The sequence below is a fragment of the Homalodisca vitripennis genome, unplaced genomic scaffold (assembly GCF_021130785.1).
Source record: "Homalodisca vitripennis isolate AUS2020 unplaced genomic scaffold, UT_GWSS_2.1 ScUCBcl_3682;HRSCAF=9359, whole genome shotgun sequence".
Classification (NCBI taxonomy): domain Eukaryota; kingdom Metazoa; phylum Arthropoda; class Insecta; order Hemiptera; family Cicadellidae; genus Homalodisca; species Homalodisca vitripennis.
Genome location: NW_025779807.1, coordinates 32,773 through 54,469, shown reverse-complemented (window position 1 = coordinate 54,469; position 21,697 = coordinate 32,773). Strand labels below are relative to the sequence as shown.

The 21,697-nt window shown below is 33.6% G+C and overlaps 1 protein-coding gene across 1 annotated transcript in view; it reads right to left on the bottom strand.

Moving 5' to 3' along the window:
- Nucleotides 1-513: 513 nt before the first annotated feature.
- Nucleotides 514-21,697, bottom strand: part of LOC124372641 (neprilysin-1-like) — a gene marked incomplete at its 3' end in the record, with an annotated part of 35,062 nt that continues 13,878 nt past the window's right edge. The window contains 5 exon segments of the mRNA XM_046831044.1: nucleotides 514-700; nucleotides 2,227-2,351; nucleotides 8,673-8,765; nucleotides 13,001-13,144; nucleotides 16,442-16,637. Of these exon segments, the coding sequence (XP_046687000.1) occupies nucleotides 514-700; nucleotides 2,227-2,351; nucleotides 8,673-8,765; nucleotides 13,001-13,144; nucleotides 16,442-16,637 (745 nt within the window).

Here is a 21,697-nt window from a genome sequence, read left to right as displayed (position 1 = left end):
TTCCTTTTATGTATGCTGGGAAGTTATCTTAAAATGTAACTGTGTTAAGAAATCACTATATTACATTTTTGTTTAGTTTTATGTTTTTTTCACTACTTTAAAATTAAAGAATATTCTTCTCATTCTAAAAACTGAAAAATACTCCAATATAAGAAATAGTTTATGATCATTTCGACATATATAAGGGGACTGTAGCCTCCCCCACCTGAAATTTTGAAAGACAAACATTAACACCACACTCAGTAGGTTGTTTTAAGCTACAACAAATTTGAGATTTTTAAGTTCAACAATTTCCCAGGAGAAAATTCTTGAGTGCCTGTGTTGGAGGGTATTTTTGCCTCCTAAATCGCCTAGTGTGTCAGCCTCCTCCTAAATAATTATCTATATACTCCACTCCCTTGTGCACTGTTCAACATGCCTCTTTTTTAAATATGAGCAAAAAGGAACAGCATTCTCTTATACATCGCAAGTTTTCCTGCAGCTTTTCCTGAACTGATTCCAGTCAGTCGTTACCTGAGTCCGCAGATCCCTGTCAGTATCGGCAGGGAAGGTTCCGAGGTACAAGTTGGACACTACAGCTGGCATGAGACTAGCAGCCACGTGCAAACAATACTGCTCGCGATCACATGGGCTGTGGGTCAACATCAGGTCTTTGTACAGGTTGTGTGCAAACACTGCTAGCAGAGAGTTGTGTACAGTCCTGGCCACAACATCACATTTATTAGGATAAATATGAGATAGCATAGTCTACTGCAGTTATTGTTTAACAAACTCTATAGGTTTTTATTTTTGTTTACTTTCTGAAATAAAATAACGTTCCGTAGTCCAGGCATACTCAAAGTTGTTTAGGACCAAGGAGTTTTACAGATTCAAAGTATCATAAACGAATGTTTGTAGTAAAATCATGCAAGCAATAAAACAAGACCCAAGTTCCTCTTAGCATTAAAAACAACACTTTTCGATTATTCAATGAAAAACACTTACTTATGATCCATTAAAACACGTGTAATTCTTTTGATTCAATTTTTTCTACAATAGAAAGCAGAAAATAAGAAGTCATAATAAAAGAATAATTCTAAGAATAAACTTTACTGTCATCAATTTACTGAGGTCAATTCCACCCCATCTTACAGCAGAACCAATGGCTGATTGTAGAGCTAAATGGTTATTTGGAACTCTAATAAAGGCATTATAGCATTCTTGAATCAGCAAATAAACTGTCTGAATACACTCCAAAATGCTCTAAATGAAGATAAATGCTCCTTACTGAAGATAAATTCGATCCAGCATGTACGACTAGGAGAAAATCACAAAGCTTCTTCTAAAAGACATTATAGGAGAGCTTGCCAAATGTCTCTAGGTAAGGCAATATTATTCTGACCAAGTTACACAACTGCAGGAAATAAATGAAAACAATTTTGTGGATGTTGCATAATCTCATGAAAAATGCTGATATTGAGAGATGAGATGATTTGGACACTTATGTATCCAACTTCCTTGAATATCTTTTTTATGACAAAAGTATCATAAATCTGTCTCAAAACTGCTGTCTTACAGATAAAAAAATTTTGTCAATGAACAATAACACAAGCAGCCATATCTATGGTTTATCCAACACTTTATGGAAAGTAAGGCCTTGAAATGTCTGTGTGATCACACTTTCTAAAGTTAAACAAAAGAAACTGAAGTTTTTACAAAACCGTAAATAACATGTCTTTTATTAATTATTTTGTTTCTTTTTCTCAATAATTAAACTGTGAAACAAAATAATACATTGACTTTCTTTTACTGTTAGACAGTATTTGTACAAATAAATTCCTTATTATCTCTAATCTAATGTGTATTCTTGGTTTATCTGGATTTTTATTCATCCAGATCACTTAATTCCAATTAATCCAGACAAATAAGATTGTTCTGTACAAAAAATCTAACATTCTTAGAAACTTTCCCACTTAGTGTAAAGTATTATCTCTAAGCTTTTATAGTATTCAGAGGACTCCTTATTTATTTATGAGTTTTAGTTGTAACAACTGCATTGCTCCTATGTATTTAATTTGTCAATACAGTAGTTCAACACCTGGTAAAAATGTAAAAGAATTATTTTGATCAGTTTTAATTTTTAATCTATTTTAATTTAAGGTTAATAAATGGGCAATGTTTTAAAAATTATAAAGATTGGCAACATAAAAATTATAAAACTAAAATTTTACAACTATATTTACTTACCTCACATCTTTAGTCTGAAGCTTGTTGAAAAAATTGCTTATTTCATCCAAAAAGTAAACTTGCACATAAGAACTATCATCCAACTCAACGTTTAGTAAAGTGGAAAATAGAAAACTCCAAGAGATCTACAAACAAAAACACATTGTTACACTGTTATAGTACTGTTATGAATTTTGTAATGGAAGTGGTTTAGTTTATTTGTATCATGTTTTACAAAAACACAATGAATGCAGATTTTATATCAGTTTCTTGAATAATTTTTGAACAAAATGTAATGACAAAGTAAAAAAGAAAATGGATATGAGTCTACTACAACATATGCTGAATGGTTGTAATAGTTTTTTATAGTCTTAACGTTTCATACAACACAGGTATTCAAGTATTTTGTTCTGAAACTTCAACATGCGCATCGCCACTTCAGTTCCAGCCTCTTGAAGACGTTGTTTCGACAATCTCTCGGAAGTTTTGTGAATTTTCATATCCTCCCAAATACGTGTGCTCTTTACAAATTTACTTTGCTTCTGCAACCTCTCAGCCCTGAGCTTAAGTAATTTTATCCTCTCAGTCCTGAAGCCTGTTCCTCTTGAAACCCAAGATCATCAGTCGTCTAAATCCATTGGGGGTCAATATCTGAACCTCCAAGTCCTTGTTATCTAAATTTCCAGGACCTTTAGTCTTCTGAAATTTATAATAATTGTGGATTCTGTGCAAGGTGGATCGACATGAAAGAATCCAAATGTAATTATTATTTCATTAACACGTTCACGATGATGGCTTATTTCCAGACTTTTTATTTGCCTTCAAATTTTTCAATAATAATGGCAAAAAACCATAATATTTTTCACTTTAAACGTCTAAGTATGAAGGCTTCGCAATTTTGCAGAAAAGAATTATTTTAATTTTTACAATTTTTGTCAGTGCATTTCAAGGGGTACCTAAAAAGTTAATTCACTTTAAAAATTAAGCAATTGAGGTACACAATAGTCTGAGGTATTTATTTAAGCGGGGGATCAAATTTAACTAACCACCAAGACAGGCAAACAATAAAAACTAAATAAGGAAATGATTAACAACATGTACCCATCGGGCGTACAACACGCTATGTATCTGATAGGGTATACAATGGCAGTAAGATCACGTTTGTTAAGTGGGGGCTAGAGATCTGCTAGGTAAACATGTTTAATTACTGCTAGGCACGAGTTAAGATTTTATGAGAGCATATCTTTTTAAATTCCGCTTAAACAAAAAACTATTGTAAATGTGACTATGACTTAGCTTGTGGAAGACTGAGCAGTGGGAGGAGAACCAGTGCTCAAAAAGAGAAAACAGAACTTCTCAGGGAATAAACCTAAATCAAAAAACAGAACGGATATCTCTGGATTTGAAATTGCAGAAATCCAAACTGAAGAAGTAATCAAATCCTCAGAAGTAAAAATTCACCGTACACAAACCGTTGATGTTGAAAAAATCCCCAAGCGACAAAGACATGGATCACAACTGCAGAAATCAAGAATCTTTATCAACTCTGCATACAACACACGAAACAAACAAACACCACTGGGGTCGGACCATATACAGCCTTGCACACCCCCAGCAGACGAAAATGCTAATAAATCATTGTCCAAAGACTCCAGGAGAAAACTGCAAACCCCAAAACTGAGCACCTATCAAGTGACGACACAAGGCTTAGCCCAAGTAACAACTGACCAGCTAATAGGGAAGAGTGGGGGAGATAGTCAAACCCCGTCACAAAAACAGAGCACCTATCAAGTATGGACATTGCCCAAAATACAAATTAATATAAAACCTCCAATTACAGCCAGGATCTTGAAAACTGGACAAACACATGAACAATTTTTTACAGAAAATATTGACTTTTATAAAACACTTCTTGGACAACAAAACCTAAAAAATACTGATACTCATAAGAAAACTATCTTAGAAGACATCCAAATCCCTTTTATCAATTCACACCAACATTCTTTTTTAGAAGAAACCATAACACCCCATGTCCGTTACAAAAGCAGAATATTTCAAAATCAAAACCGGGCAAACTTAAGAAGGTCATAACAGTTCTTCACCAAAACATTAGAGGCTTGGCTAATAAAACAGAACATTTAACCCAACTCCTACAAGAAACTAAACCATCTCTCTTAATTCTGACTGAACATGGATTAAATTCATCAAAACTGAGAAATACTAATATAACTGGATACTCACTGTTAGCAAACTTCAGTAGAGAAGAACAGAAATTGGGAGGAGTAGCCATCTTCAAGAATGTTTTAACAGAAATGAAAACAACGAATATAGATGTTTCGAGTCTCTGCAGACAATTTGTATGTGAAGCAGCCATGATCTCTGTAAATTGTGGTAACCACCTGTTTTACCTACTAGGAATTTATAGATCACCAGGAGGTCCAGCAGAGTCATCAATAGAATCAATATCTAATATTCTTGACTATGTGCAAACACAATCAAAATCAGTAATTGTTATGGGGGACATAAATATTGATAGACTGGATGAAGACCATGCGGACACCAGAAGACTTGAAGAGGAATTACTGACCCATAATATAAGAAGACTCCCCTTACCTGCAACTAGAATTACGGCCATGACTTCTACTTCAATAGATTGTATTTGTACTAATATAGATGACCAGCTAATCCAATTCTCGGTTTCTGAAACAGGACTCTCTGACCATACTGCGCAAACACTTACCTTAACTTACATATCAGAAAACAAGATAACTCTGCCCTCAATATATAAGAGAAATTACTCTCAGGACAACTTAAACTCCCTAAAGCGAATCCTTCAACAAGAAGATTGGATTACTGTATACAGCAGTGCTGATATTGACATTTCTTATAACAACTTCCAAAGAATAATCAGAGGTACTCTTGAAGAAATATGCCCAAAGAAAAAATCAAGATCAAAAGCAAATCACAAGCCCAAAACTATATTCGATCAGTTAGCAAACCGACTAAAACAGAGCTACCTAGAAGCATTAAACAAGTTTAGGATTTCAGGGAAACCAGAAGACAAACTTGACATGATTCAAAGAAAGCAAAATTATGACTTACATTTAAGGAAACTTAGACAAAATTCTACTACAGAATACATTGACTCTGCACATAACAAGTCCCGAGCTCTGTGGGAAGTTATCAATTCAGAAAGGAAAAATAAGAAGACAACAGATATGGAATTGATGACTATAGATATTAACGGAAAACCAGAAAACCAACCTGATAAACTAGCATCCTACTTCAACACCTTCTTTTCTGAAATAGCAGACAAAACCTTACAAAAACCTCAAAGCTCTAAAAACCTCATATCACCTAAAACTCCTCCTAGTCAACATACTTGTATGTTTCATTTTACCGAAATCACACCTACAACAGTTATAGATGTAATACATTCCTTGAAACCATCACTATCCTGTGGAATAGATGAAATTCCAGCTAAATTTGTAAAACACTGTGCCCTGGAGCTTGTTGTGCCGCTGACCTACCTAATAAATAAATCTTTAGTACAGGGAAAATTCCCTTCATCCCTAAAACAATCAAGAATCTTTCCTAAGCATAAATCAGGATCCAAGACAGATATTGCCAACTTCAGACCAATATCAAACATCTCAACTTTTGCAAAAATATTTGAAAAAATAGTACTTTCTCAGCTGATGTCTCATCTTAAAAACCACAGTCTCATTACCAACAATCAGCACGGTTTCCTTGAGGGTAGGTCTACAATCACTGCCTTAACAGATATAACTGAATATATTATTGACCAGCTAGAAGACTCAAATTATGTATCAGCAATTCTCCTCGACTACTCGAAAGCATTTGACTGCCTTGGACATGAGTTAATACTACAGAAGCTCGAATCTCTTGGAGTGGTACACAGAGAATTGGATTGGTTTAAGACCTATTTAATAGGCCGGACTCAAAGAGTGGAAGTACAGCAAATTCAAAACAACATAAAAAGCTCAGTTACATCAAAGCCACTGCCAGTCAAAAGGGGTGTACCTCAAGGATCAATTCTTGGTCCAGTCTTGTTCATCCTTTTAACTAATGACTTTCCTAAATTCATAAATGACAGCACTGAGAACAAATGTGTCATGTATGCTGACGATACTACTGTAATAGTGAAAAATAAACTATCTCAAGACCTTTCGGATGACATAAACACAACCCTTAACAAAGCAATTGAATATGCTGACAAAAATGACCTAAAAATAAATCCTAAAAAGTCCATACAATTAAATTTTAGCCGTAGGACAGAACCTGTACCACATGTACCCAACATAAAATTGGAACAGGAAGCACGACTATTAGGAATGACAATAGACTCTGATCTAGCTTGGACAAGTCACATCAACAAACTTTGTAGCCAGATTGGGACAGGGATATACGTAGTCAGACGTATGCAAATGTTGGGAGGCCTGAACATCGCTAGAACAGCCTACTATGCACTAGTTGAAGCCCACATTCGATATGGTCTAGTCCTATGGGGAGGCACATCTGAAGGAAACCTCAAAAGGGTTTTAGTATTACAAAAAAGAGCCATACGAATCCTGGCTAATCTACAACCAAGGGAGAGCTGCCGTGAAGCATTTAAAGCTCTCAAAATACGGACAGTGGTGGCATTATACATTGAAGCTGTTACTCTTCATGTTGACAACCTTGATCTACCTAGATGTGATGCCATCCATAGCTACAGTACTCGACAAGCAAGAAACTACTATCTGCCAACCCACCGCACCACATTCTATACAAAAAAACCATCTTACATTGGACGTCAACTATTCAACTCCCTACCAAGACAATTCGAAGGTCTTAGAGGAAGGACCCTGAAACACCAGCTTCAACAGTGGCTTGAACAAAATCCTTTCTACAACCTCAAGGAGTACTTTGAAGCTGCAAGAAGACAAAATACCGATGCTTGACTTGTATTTTATATGTTTATTCTCTGTACATTTGATTTGACACATATTCTGTTCTTAATGATCATGAATAAAGTATATCTGTATCTGTATCTGTATCTGAATTGAAGCCACACAAAACAGAGTTGTAAATATTTCCGCCATTTACAGACAATCAGCCCTATATAGTTATTGGCCCACATTTTTGTAATTTATAGATTGCACTAATTTGTTTTTCCTTTATTATCTTTAATTATTTCATATTACACCAAATATATTTTCAAATGGCAACAATAGAAAGCTGTCAATATTTTATTTGAACCCTTTCAGTTCTAGTCATTTTTTTACAAAATATCTCTAAAAAAATCCAGTTAATAATTACAATGTATCTGCTAAACGTTCCAGCAATAACTGACCATTTTGCCCTTTGTTATTTTTTAAAATTATTTTCAACCAATTTAACCAATTTTCAAGATTTAATATTACTTTTATTCATCATTGAATATACTTAATTATAATCTAATAATTGCTGGAAATGCTCATTGTAGTTAATATATTATAAAAAATAAATACTAAATAAAGTGTATTCTCCATTAATATGTTATACTGAAGATAACTTAACTAAACAAGCTGTATCAACATTTTTTTTATTTTTATTTATGAGATGTATATAAAAATTAGTTAACAATTATATGATCACTTCATACAAATTTACAGATAATTAAAACTACACCAAATTTCATTAATTTATCTCAGTATAAAATATAATTTGGGATATTTTACAAATTGATATGTTTTTTCTGTAATCAACCGTTTGCTCAGGATTATTAGTAGAAGTCAACTAAATAGGGCTGAGTTGACATTAAATAAAAATAGGTGCTTCCAGCTCATCTAGGTGAATTAGGCAGTTTTGTGCCAACTGAAATATTATTAATTTATTTCTCATGGGATTTACATGTACTCAATATCTCAAAAACCATTCGAGATATAAAACAGAGAGTGGTTTTAGACTCTGGGGGTCGCGTTTAGTGAAATTGTCCAGAAATTTTCTATAAGAGCTATACCACGGGGACAACTACATTAGGCTGATTTTGTATTCTAAATAATACCTAAAACACTGATGTAAAATAAATATTAATAAACATGTAAAGAATACTACTAAAAATAACCAAGAAATTTAGTCTAAAACAATTCAGTTTTATTTAACAATAAACTAGTACTTAGTTATTTACAGCTCATTTACAAATAGAAGCATAGGAAGTTAAAACACAGACGATTCTATGTTTTATAGCATTTGTAAAATACTATAAAAAGTTGGTTCACAACTTGTCACAAGAAAAATATTGATTTTTTTTATTCATTTTGGTATAGCACAAGTGTAAATTTTGTTGTGCTTTAAATTTAAAAATAATTAATTTATGAATGTCTTTATATACACAAAATTTGTAAGCAGATATTTTTCACACCCATTTATATGGACAATTAGATCAAAAGGGTTAATAACAAAGAAAAAATATTTATAGATACCTGTGGAATAGTTGCTTCTAGCTGAGGTTTAATAATGAGTTTATAGTCTTTTTTCTGGATACTGTCTTGCACAACATCTGGTGTGGGAAGCTCCTGCAATCATATCATAAAGCATAATTTAATTGTGTTTATAAGATTCAGTTATTACACTTTAAACTCAAATAATGATTTATACCCTTTGGATAACTCTATTAGGACAATATAAGTATATAGGTCTATTTTAAATGCACACCACTATATGTTTTTTAAAGTTGCACTGAAATGCTATACACATAGAGTAAAAGTTTGTAAAGTTGAAAAAAGAGTTGTAATTTACTAAACAAGAGAATTTGTTCTCATTCCACAGTAATACCATTTTGATAATGAATAAAGAATAAAGAATGATTTATTTTCTCATTTTCTTACAGGTTACATACATACATCAATACATAACGGTAAATTAATATAATGGAGTTATAATTTCCTAAATCTTGCCAGGTTTGACTGCACCATTACAAAAGACGGGAAATAAAAAATTACTTCTTCAAAATACCTATAAACTAAATTTATAGTTAAAATTAATATAACCTACATCTAAATGCGCTTAGGCCTATACTTAACAATAAATGAGAAAATATAGGGCCTCCAAGGCTAAGCCTGTTTGGAGGTTCCTTATTATATTTTAACACATAAAAAACATCAGCAAACAACTTAATTTAACAATTAATTTAGATCTCTCTTGAGGATATAAATTAATGTTAACAATAAAAATGGCCAGAGCCAAGAACAATTGGAAAACAAGAAATGAGCTAATTTAGTACAAATGTAAATGTAATAGTAATTAAATTAAATATCTAAAAGAAATCAATAATAACCAATATCATAAAAACATAACATTAATGTGAATGAGATCAAAAAATATAATAGCGAAATGGTTTATGTAATGAAGTCGCAATTTTTGCCAGAAACTGAGTTTATCAAAGAAGAAGTCTATAGCGCTACTGACCTTGTAGCCTAGTCAAAGAATTCTCTGGATGGAGCTGAATTGGAGATAGTTGCGGTTATAATGTCCCGAAGCAAATAAGTGGTGAGATCTAGTGGTAAGGAGGGACATGAAATCAGATTAGCTCAAAAAAAGAGGGCAGGTCACTACAGATTTGAGAACTCTATAGATGAACGTAATATCAGAGACTTGTCTTCCAACCTTGAGTGGATGGAGCCTGTAGGCCTTCATGCTGACCAGAGCAAAAGTTTTGAGATTTCTGGCTGCTGAATTGAAATCTACTAATAAAGCTCACATAGTGCGGTGACCACACCACGAACCCAAAGTCAAGTAGCTGCAGGACAATGGACTTGTAGAGAAGAAGTGTTCCATAGCTGAGGCCATGCCCAGAAGTCCGTACTATCAGGCCAAACATACAAGAAACTCTTCTACATATTTCATCCACAAGAAGACTGTAGCCAAAAGTAGAATCAAGAACTATGCCAAGGTCTTTAGTTGAGACACACTGCTCCAACACCATATAAGGGTAGTAGAGGGAGTATTCAAACTGAATGGTAGTTGCACTTGTATTACATATCATTAGCTTGGTTTTAATCACATTGATATACATTTCATTATACTGGCACCAATCTAACACACTATTACGACCCTGTTGCAGTGCCAGACAGTCCACGTTGGAAGTGACTTTGAGAAACAATACGTCGTCTGCAAATAACAAAAAAGAGTCACCTGTGTGCTCGTTGATGTCATTGATAAATATTGAGAACAATAATGGGCTGGGGTGTGAACTTTGGGCCACACCAGATGTTAGTATAAAAGTGTCAGACGTATTATTGGCAACATGAACAACTAGTCTGCATTCCAAAAGATAACTACGGAACCAGGACAACATCGTACGTAGTTTTAGAACATCAGCAGATTTGTTACCGTAGGTCTCTCCACTGTAAAGCCACTTGTTCAACAGTGATAATGTTCTTGAACAGTGATTGGGTGATTTCCAGCACTAAACCTTCAAAAACTTTGCTAAGTATGGAAAGGATCACAACTGGTCAATAATTTGTAACATCCTGGATGTTAACAAACCTATTAACAGGCACAAGTTATACCTCCTTCAGAACATAAGGGAATATTCCTTTACACAGGCTCAAGTTGATCATAAAAAGAACAATTTGGTCTAATTCAACATAACAACACGTCAGGACTCCGGGAGTGATAACATCAGGACTACAGGCCTTGGAAGGATGAAAGGTTTTTGTGTATTTTTGACAACTCTGTCATTGAGATATCAGAGAGGGTGAATGGAGTGTGTGATATTTTTTTACACGCAAGAAGGTGTGTATGTACACAGAGGAACATATAACATTTCACTTGGTTGGGTTGAGATAGAACCACCTATTTTGGTCATCCTTGGGATAGACAATATATGATTCAGATCATTAACGAAGCTCCAGAACACTTTAATATTTGAAGAAATCGCTGAGTCTATCAAATAGATTCACATATGTTGACTTACAAGCCCTGGAGAGAGATCGACACTGCAATTACAAAGACAGTTCGTCTTTATTTTAATTCCATTTAATGGTATTACATTTATGAAAATAAAATTAATTAATAGTTGATGACTAAAAAGAAAACAAAAACTTCTTGTGTATTTATTATTATGGAGCATTTATTTCTATTTTATATGAATTTAAGTTTAAGTTAATAAAAGTATACATTAACCTACAATAAGCATTGCAGAATGTGGGTTTATGTTAATTTCAAAATAAGAAGTTTAAAACAAAAAACATAATATAACATTTTACATTTTGTTTTATACTTGAAATAAAAAAAATATTTTTGCTGTTGAAAATAATAGTTTTTCTAGTGTCTATTTGATTAATTATGCTATTAAATAAACTTAATAACTGAGATGAGATTTGAAAGTTTTTTTTTTAAGAAAAATGGTACTTCTATAGTAACAGGATTTATGACAACTGCATTCATAAACATTGAAAAAATACAATTAAATATTTATTTTAAATTGATCTAACCCTTGAATCACTAATGAATCAGAAATGCATGTTATTGAACATTAAATATATACGGGTATAAATTATCATGGAATTTTAGTGACGGGAGCTTATAAATAATTGCTTCAGGATTCTTGTACATTGTAGCCCATTATACATGTAGGAATAAAAATAATAATAAAATCAATCCAGGTAATTGATTTATTTTGATGTACCAACAAGTTATTTAGTATACAGTGTTCCGATTTACACATTTAAACTTCCATGACATGTTCATTTACTGGCCAATCATTTTATGTACATCTTTTTCAGGTATTGTCATTTTTATTTCGACTATCATTCTGCTTCTGTGAACATGAGACAGTTGTAAATTTTGCACACCATTCTTAATATTCTAATTATAAAGTGTGTAAGTGATTGGTCATTCAATGAGCATATTGGAAGCTAAAACGTATAAATTTCTTTCTGAGACCAGCTGATGATTTATTTATATTTGAAACCATTAAACCGTTTTTTGTTGATCACAACTGCATAATAAACACCAATGTTTGCCATTAAAATACACTATAAAAATATAAAAATCAAGACAACTGGCATAACTAAAACTAACTCTTACAAGAGATTGCTGCTACAGTTCTGCAAAAGTTTATTTTTATGCAACACATTTCTCATTTTTTTAAGTTTAGAAATAAATTTTAATTAATTATCATAACCATTTTCAATTACTGATTAAGAAACCTCTCATTTAAACCTCTCTACAGTACAAAAACTTAACAACTATTAATCAGGGCCGCATTTACAAATTCGGCGCCCCTAGGCCTACAGACCAAAGAGCGCCCCCCCCCCCCCAGAGGACTCTGATTACACTGACGTAGAAATCCAGCAAATTTCTTAATTACGTAATTTTGATGAAAGATAATTACAATAGTATATATATATATATATATATATATATATATATATATATATATATATATAGGAGTGTTTTTAATAAATAAAAGAATGAACCAATGAATGAGTCAACGTTGCACCCCCGCCGCCGCAACTTTTTTCTTTTGTGTGCCTGGGCCTAGTGGGCCTATAGGGAAATGCGGTACTGCTATTAATGGCAAACATACATGACATGTATAAACATTACCCTAACTAAAATTCTCGAAAACTTGTATTATTGACTCTATAAAAAAAGTTAATGGGAAATGGATATGCCATATGCAAGTACAACTTCATAGCCAACCTTGGAGGATTTTTACCTATTCAGTCAATATTAAATTAGCATACTAATTTAAATTATAACAAAATTGTGTCAGACATTAGCAGCTTTTACAAGTACTTACTGCAAGTAGCTCCAAAATATCAAATTCAATTGATATCCGGATCTCTTGAATGAGTTGAGCTGATTCAAAATGATCCATGTAGTCGAATACTCCAAAATACTCCAAGGCTTTTTGTGTTGTTTCCATGAAGTTTGAGAAATTGTTCTGAAAAGTGCAAAATTATTAAACACAATAATATTGGGATTTATTTATTTGCTGTTATCACAATGAAAGCTAGTTGAGAGGGTCAACTAGAATGGATAGATGAGGATAGTATCTTCTTATTTTCAGTCATCTTACTTTCCTACTTCTATCATCCAACACATCTAGGGAGGGGTGTCCAGAATACATGTTTCTGGGCGTTAGTGTCAATGGAACACATATTCTTGTACATGTATATCATTAAGCCCCCAATATCGGCTCCAATTCTGAGTATGAACACATACTTAATGACTTTATAGCTCGTTATAGTTATGTCATTGTCATGGGCAACCTGAACTTGAACTTGACTCAACCTCCTACTCACGACCAAGCATATTCGACTATAATGTTTAAATCTTGTAACGAAACTACTCCCACTTCAACCGTAACTTTACTTTCCATACTGTTACAACCGAGACTTGGCTATCTCTGATACGAGCCATGTGGTTCACCACAGAGAACTTTCTGCCCCTAAACTTTCAAAGCATAATCTCATCTTTTGCACCTATAAACTCTAAACTCCAAAAAATATGTCAAAACTCATCACTTATCAAAAATACAGTGACGTAGCTGCTCTTCTTGATGCTGATGTTCTGCTCTGGCATGAGGTTACTGTCACCAATGATGTGAATGATATAGTTATCAAATTTAACTCTTTTATAAACGAATCTCTAAAATCCCCGCCCCTTGGATAAATGATTTCATAAGAGACTGATAGAAACAAAGAGACTCAGCTTTCCGAAAGGCTAAGAGGTCAAAGTCTACACACAATTGGGCTACTTACAAATGTCTCAGGAGTCATATGCAACAGCAGATCATAAATTCCAAAGTTAGGTTTTATTACAGTACTCTGTCCAAGCAACAGTCCATGATCTGTGAAACAGTTTTAAGAATCTATTAAGGGTAGTTTTATTGGAAAATCCAATGTCAACTACCCTGTTCCTTTTGATATAAATAAAATTAATGATTATTTTATAAATATTTCACTAGATCAATCTGTAGCTCATGACTACGTAGGTGAGCTGAGGGCTAATCCTCAGGAAGCATTGGTGGCAGGTTCTGGTTCATACCTGTGAGTGAGGCCAATGTACTCGATCCTTTTTCGAGGATGATCAGGGGCTGATAATAATACATCCCTTCACACTTTCTGAAATCACACTGTGTGTTATAATACGAATTTTCAATTCTTCATTGAATTCTTCTGTTTCCTCTGTTGTTTCGAAATATACTCTAGTTAGCCCATTGAAGAAATCTTTTAACCATTCAACTCCTTCTGAACTAGACCCAATAAATAGTCTATCACATCTCTCAAAATATCTTAGAGTAGTTCACTAACAGATTTCTTCTTTCCTCAATAACAATAATATTTTGAACAAATCCCAATCAGGATTCAAGTCTAACCACAGTACCACTACAGCTTTATTGAAAATCACTGATGATATTCACTTGGCAATGGATAAGAGGCTAGTGATACTTTAATACTATTTTATTTTTCAAAGACCTACTTCGTCTACTTCCCCCTTCTCCTCATCAAATTAAAGAAGTATGGTTTTTCTGATGGTTGTTTTAACTGGGTGGAGTCTTACCTCACTGGACATCAGCAATGTGTGAAGGAGAGGTATAATATGTCTAACTGGAAAACTGTTACAAGGGAAGTTCCATAAGGCTCTGTCCTTGGACCCCTTCTATTCTCACTTTACATAAATTATATTATTTCAATCGTAAGGCATTCAAATATTCGCCTTTACACGGATGATTTACAAACACACGGTCACTGTTTACTTAACGAACTAGACATTTTTGTTTCACTAATCAACTTGTATATAGAAGCGATTAACTTATGAGCTAAACCATATGAACTGAAACTGAATAAAAATGAGATTCAAGCAATGATAACAAGTAACTCAAAAGTAATGTATCATTTTAACCATGATACCGGACTAAAACTTAAACAGTCGAGAACTAATTTACCAAAATAAACTGAAAAATCTCATACTGAATATGAATATAAACCTAAAATTGTCAGACCATGTTATGATAATGTGCAACAAAGTCTTTGCTGGCATCCATAGTTTGCTTTAAATTTGCTATTCAATAATAATTATAGTGATATTGGTTAAGACAATTATGTATAATGCCACACTTTGACTACTTTAACTTGGTGTTCAGTGATGTGACTGTTGAGCAATTGCGCAGAATGCAACTTGCTCATTGCGCAGAATGCAACTTGCTCAGAACTACTGTATTAGACTTATTTTAAATATCAGATGTCTTGAGCACGTTTTACAATTTTTCCTGCAGTTGTATGAGTGACAACAATACTACAAGAACTACACCAATTCCATATTCTTTCCATTCTATATTCAATTATAGAATGGAATAAGAGCTAGTCTTGAGAGCTGTGCCCTGCAACAGTGACTGGCGATTCTAGTGAGAGACATTCAAAGCAATACTGGACACTGCTCAGTCCTCACAATAATTACTCAGTGACTGCCATTGGACTAGTCCTAAGAGCTGTGCCCTACAACAGTGACTGGCGATTCTAGTGAGAGACATTCAAAGCAATACTGGGCACTGCTCAGTCCTCACAATAATTACTCAGTGACTGCGATTGGACTAGTCCTAAGAGCTGTGCCCTGCAACAGTGACTGGCGATTCTAGTGAGAGACATTCAAAGCAATACTGGACACTGCTCAGTCCTCACAATAATTACTCAGTGACTGCGATTGGACTAGTCCTAAGAGCTGTGCCCTACAACAGTGACTGGCGATTCTAGTGAGAGACATTCAAAGCAATACTGGGCACTGCTCAGTCCTCACAATAATTACTCAGTGACTGCGATTGGACTAGTCCTAAGAGCTGTGCCCTGCAACAGTGACTGGCGATTCTAGTGAGAGACATTCAAAGCAATACTGGACACTGCTCAGTCCTCACAATAATTACTCAGTGACTGCGATTGGACTAGTCCTAAGAGCTGTGCCCTGCAACAGTGACTGGCGATTCTAGTGAGAGACATTCAAAGCAATACTGGACACTGCTCAGTCCTCACAATAATTACTCAGCGACTGTGATTAGATTAGTCTTGAGAGCTGTGCACTGCAACTAAATGAACAATAATTCATTTGATTGAATATTTCTTACTTTACAATCCACATAGTAAAATTACCTGGTCTCTTATATACTAAAGGGAGATGCAGGGTATATGAGTATAAGAAAATAAGTACAACTCATTGACTATTAATGGTAACTCTGTTAACTCACCTTACAGTTTGTGTAAGCTGAGTAAGCCACGCGAAGGTCCTCGGGAATCTTATCTGATGGTTTGTGCCTACACTTTTTGTTCCTCTCAGCAGCAGGTCGGAAATGAGAAGATGACCAGTCAGGTACTGTGATTGCCATTTGGAAAAAAGAGGAATTGGTAGAGTCCACATCAAGTTGGAGTCTGAACAGTGGTTCACTGTAGAAGAGTTGTATTATTAGTAAAATTAACCAACCATTACTCGTAGTTATGTAACTCGTACTATTATATAAAAAAAAAACATTCAAACCATTTGCCAAAGGGCTTGGTTTTAGGCACTGTTTTATTTATTGTTGCATTTAATGATTTTGATTTCAGTTTGCTCTGTATGTCTTGTTTGCTGATGATACTACTCTTCTAAATCATCATAGTAGACTTAATGGTTTCATAAAACAACATAAAAATGCAGTGAGGTTAACAACTGAGTGGTTTCAGGCTATCAGACTTGTCATAAATAATTAAAAAAACAGAAAATATAATTTTGTTTAATGGACAAAGCTATTTACAACTGTTTTAATCATGTAAATATAGTAGGCATCTTCTTAGATGGAAGAAAAGGCTGGGAAAGACATATATATATATATATATATATATATATATATATATATATATATATATATATATATAGGTTTTTAATAATTTAGTAAGAGTAATTTTCCTGTTTGTGTAAATTGAAACTCTGTACAACTGAAGAAATGGTAATAACCTCCTATAATGCCTTTTTCCACTCCCACTTAGTTTATTATATTACTTTATGGGGAAAAGGGTCTTCATCTGCAAGAATAAACCAATAAGAATTATAACAAATTTTAAAGAAAGGGGATCTTGTCTGCAAGCTTTCCAGGCACTTAAAGCTCATTGCCTTGCCTTGTTTGTACATATATAATTGTTTATTGGATGTGAAAATAAATCTACAAAATTACACTGTTGCCATTTGGAAAAAAGAGGAATTTTATATACACTTATAAAACTTGAAAAAAGTACTTGTTAGAGCCAGAAAAAACAGAAAGTTGTCATTTATACAGGGTGATTCATGAAGTTCTCCCCCCACTTCTACAGCACATTGTACTAGTAAAAATAATGAAAAAAAATTATGGTTGCCTGTAAAGTCGGTTTTACGGGCAAAGATTTTACGTGACAACGTCTTTTTCTCGGTAGAATATTTATTGATATGAATATTATTAAATTGCACAATAGGAACAAGGAATTGAATGAAAATAACAATTGCACAAATTTTAACTATAGAAATATATTTTGTTTACTAAAACATTGTACATAATTTGAAATTAATTAAAATTTGTTATTGTAAATGGTAAAGTTGAATAAAACATTTACTAAAATTGGAATTTGAAATTCTTGCTAAACACAGTTAAATTCTAACTTCGCGCGTGGTGATTGGTCGGTTTAGTTCGTTTGTTTGGTCGCACTGTTATGACAGGTTAGAGGTTATAATTTTGTTATTTTAAATGTTTGACTAGCAATACGCGCTGTTTCTTCTCAATCGACTGAATTACGATTGATTGCAGAGTGATTTAAACTAATAATTTACTTAACACTATCAACATTTGTCAATAGTATGACATAACCTATAAACTCAGTTTCTCAACTTTTGTGTCAGTCTAACAATTAATCAATCAATCATAGTTTACGATAATGAAATATCAGTGTACAATTATTTACCTTTATTGTTGTAGTTGTTGTAAATGACGAATCTAAGCACTCCACATTTTCACGAATAAACATAGTTATCTGCTTTATCCCGTGCGGCGGACCCACAGTTATCTGCTTTATCCCGTGCGGCGGACCCACTGGACGGGCATCGTAACGTTACCGGGCGTTACACTTTTTCATGAGTGACTCCGAGCCGCAACCTAATTTAAGACGTTGTCACGTCAAAATGTTATATAAACATAGGTCCGAAAACGCTTCGTTAGCGAGTTACAGCTAGCGAAAGATTTCGCCTGAATTCCTGGGTAAAGAGTAAAATAAAGCCATACTGAACTTTTGGAAAGGTTAATTAAATAAGAAATATCGTGGATTCTTATGTATTTTTACCTGATAAAGCTAATAAAATAGGTTTCAGAACTGTACCTGTAGTAGTTTTTGAGGGATTCAGGGTTAAATGCAAAAAATTGGGGCACGAAACAATGTTTTTTTTATGTTTGATGTACAATAACTTTGTTAAATTGGTAATAAATACATAAAATCAACAGACATTAATTGTAGAGAATTTAATTCTGAGAAAATTGATATAATCAAAGTCTAAAATAAAACAGAAATAAGTACCAAAAAATCGATTTTATTCAGTATAATACATTACTATTTTTAAGCAAAATTAATCAGGTTGGGCCAACCGTACGCACCTTTTTATAATAGATGTTCGAAAATGAGGCCATCATTATCAATACATTTTGCAGCACGTTTGTGTATTGCTTTTGTTGCGTTTCTTAATTTTTCAGGACTTCCCTGTATCTGCACAGCCGAATCCATAATACGGGCAATTAATTCATCACGAGAATTCACTTTTGTCTTGTATACAATGTCTTTCATCCATCCCCAGATGCAATAATCCAATGGAGATAGATCTGGTGATCTTGGTGGCCAAGGGTGAGGCCCTCCACGACCAATCCAGTGTCCAGGAAATTGATGATTTAAGTAAGCAGAAACGGCACGTGAAAAGTGGGGAGGTGCTCCGTCATGCTGGAAGTACAAATTTTGTCTGAGATGTAAAGGAACATTCTCTAACAGCTGCGGCAACTCTTCTTGAAGGAAATGCAAATACAACTCAGCATTTAGGCGTCCAGGTAATATGAAAGGTCCAATCAGCCGATTGTGCAAAAGGCCACACCAGACATTGACGCTAAATCGGTGTTGAAAGTTCTGTTCCACTACCTCATGTGGATTTTCTTCTGCCTATGAGTGTTCATTGTGCAAGTTATTGACACCATCCCGAGTGAATTGTGCCTCATCCGTAAACAAAATACGCTTGTAGAGTTGATTATTAATATTCAAAAAGTTGCAAAACTCCAAGCGAAGCGGACCATCCCCTAGCTGTAGATGTTGAACCTTTTGTTTATGAAACGGATAAAATTTGTTTCGATTAAGTGACCTCCACACCGTTGACTGCGAAACTCCTATCCGCCTAGAAATACGTCGTGTACTTACACCTGGACTGCGATGAACAGCATTAATAACAATATCATCATCAAGTTGGACAGCTCGTTCATAATTGGTTCTAGTACTTGGTAGTGATCCTGTTTCCCGAAGAGTACGAAAAGTTCCTGAAATTGTTTTGGTATCTGGAATCCTCCTATTAGGGTAACGTAGTTCATATACTTCTACAGCAGCTCTAGCATTACCATTACAGTAACCCAAAATAAAAACCATATCAGCGTATTCCTCTGATGTAAATAAGTAAGGCATTTTTTCGCTAAATAAACAATCGAATTATAACTCACAGAAAAATTGCATTTAATAACACGATTCACAGAACCCGATCTCCTGCTGTAGCTTGCAAAACACCACTAATACACAGTTCTAACGTAACAGTACAGAATACCATTGTTGATCAGCTGTTATTCGTGCGTTACCAACTTAGAAATTAATAAAACAAAAAACTGCATTTCGATGATTAGTAAACAATAATGGGAAAATGTTTGCTTCATTGACAACGTAATAAAACATGATATTTTTATTTACAAGCAAATTTATTTAACAGTTAATCTTGTTTTCTCAATTTATCTCATCATTAAGGAACAAACATTTTGTTTTTGTTTTATTTTAACTAAATACCGTACGGTATTTCTTTACAGCTAGTAATGTATTATACTGAATAAAATCGATTTTTTGGTACTTATTTCTGTTTTATTTTAGACTTTGATTATATCAATTTTCTCAGAATTAAATTCTCTACAATTAATGTCTGTTGATTTTATGTATTTATTACCAATTTAACAAAGTTATTGTACATCAAACATAAAAAAAACATTGTTTCGTGCCCCAATTTTTTGCATTTAACCCTGAATCCCTCAAAAACTACTACAGGTACAGTTCTGAAACCTATTTTATTAGCTTTATCAGGTAAAAATACATAAGAATCCACGATATTTCTTACTTAATTAACCTTTCCAAAAGTTCAGTATGGCTTTATTTTACTCTTTACCCAGGAATTCAGGCGAAATCTTTCGCTAGCTGTAACTCGCTAACGAAGCGTTTTCGGACCTATGTTTATATAACATTTTTTCATTATTTTTACTAGTACAATGTGCTGTAGAAGTGGGGGGAGAACTTCATGAATCACCCTGTATATGAAAATAAAATTATTTAATAAATTAGGTACTAAAAGGAGGATGGATTACAAATATAAATATGTTTAAAAGAGTTGTAAGCAAATGGCTTTAAAAAGGTGCTTTACTGTCTGAATGAATATTAGTTGTGATATTAGTTCCTTAAGTTTGTCATTTTATCTGTTAAGTTTGAATCAACGTTAAATTTTAACTTTTGCTGAATAGTTGTAAGAGTTTAAGTTTCAACCATCTAATTTACATATTTTGTAATATTTATATAATTGTTACATTGTTTGTTAGTTTCTAATTATTATATGTTAATTTAGTTCTTGTTCAATTTTCGTTTTTGATTTTTTGCTTACCCTATCATGCTTTCAGTATTATTAAACCATTTTCTATGACTATTCTCTATTTATCTAAGTTAGTAATTTTGTAAATTTTCAAGCCTTTTGCAATGTTCCTGTTAATTTAAAACAAGTCTACAGTGCTTAAATTTGTTTATTCATTACTGCCTAATAGTTTGAGTAAGACTATTGTAACTTGTTACGTTGCTTAGTGACTAATGGAGACATCTTGAATCTTGCAAGCGAGTGACAGCTCCGGAAATAAGCTGCTCCATGCTCTGTGAATGACATCATGCGCCTGCAAGTAATCAGCTGCAACCTTGCAGTTATGTACAATGGCACCACTATTACTCTTTACTCCATGGTTGTTATGGCAAGATCAAAACAATATTCTGTATAGTTTAGTATTCTTTTGGAATACATGTGCTGATTGATGTTAGAAATTGATGTGGTTATTGTATTCAATCATATTGCTGTCATGTTATTGTATGCTTCTCAAATTGTGTACTATTCCTATCTTGAAACCACACAAGATATTGAAGAAGTATAAGAACAGAAATTATCATAAGATGGTCCAAGAACTGAAACT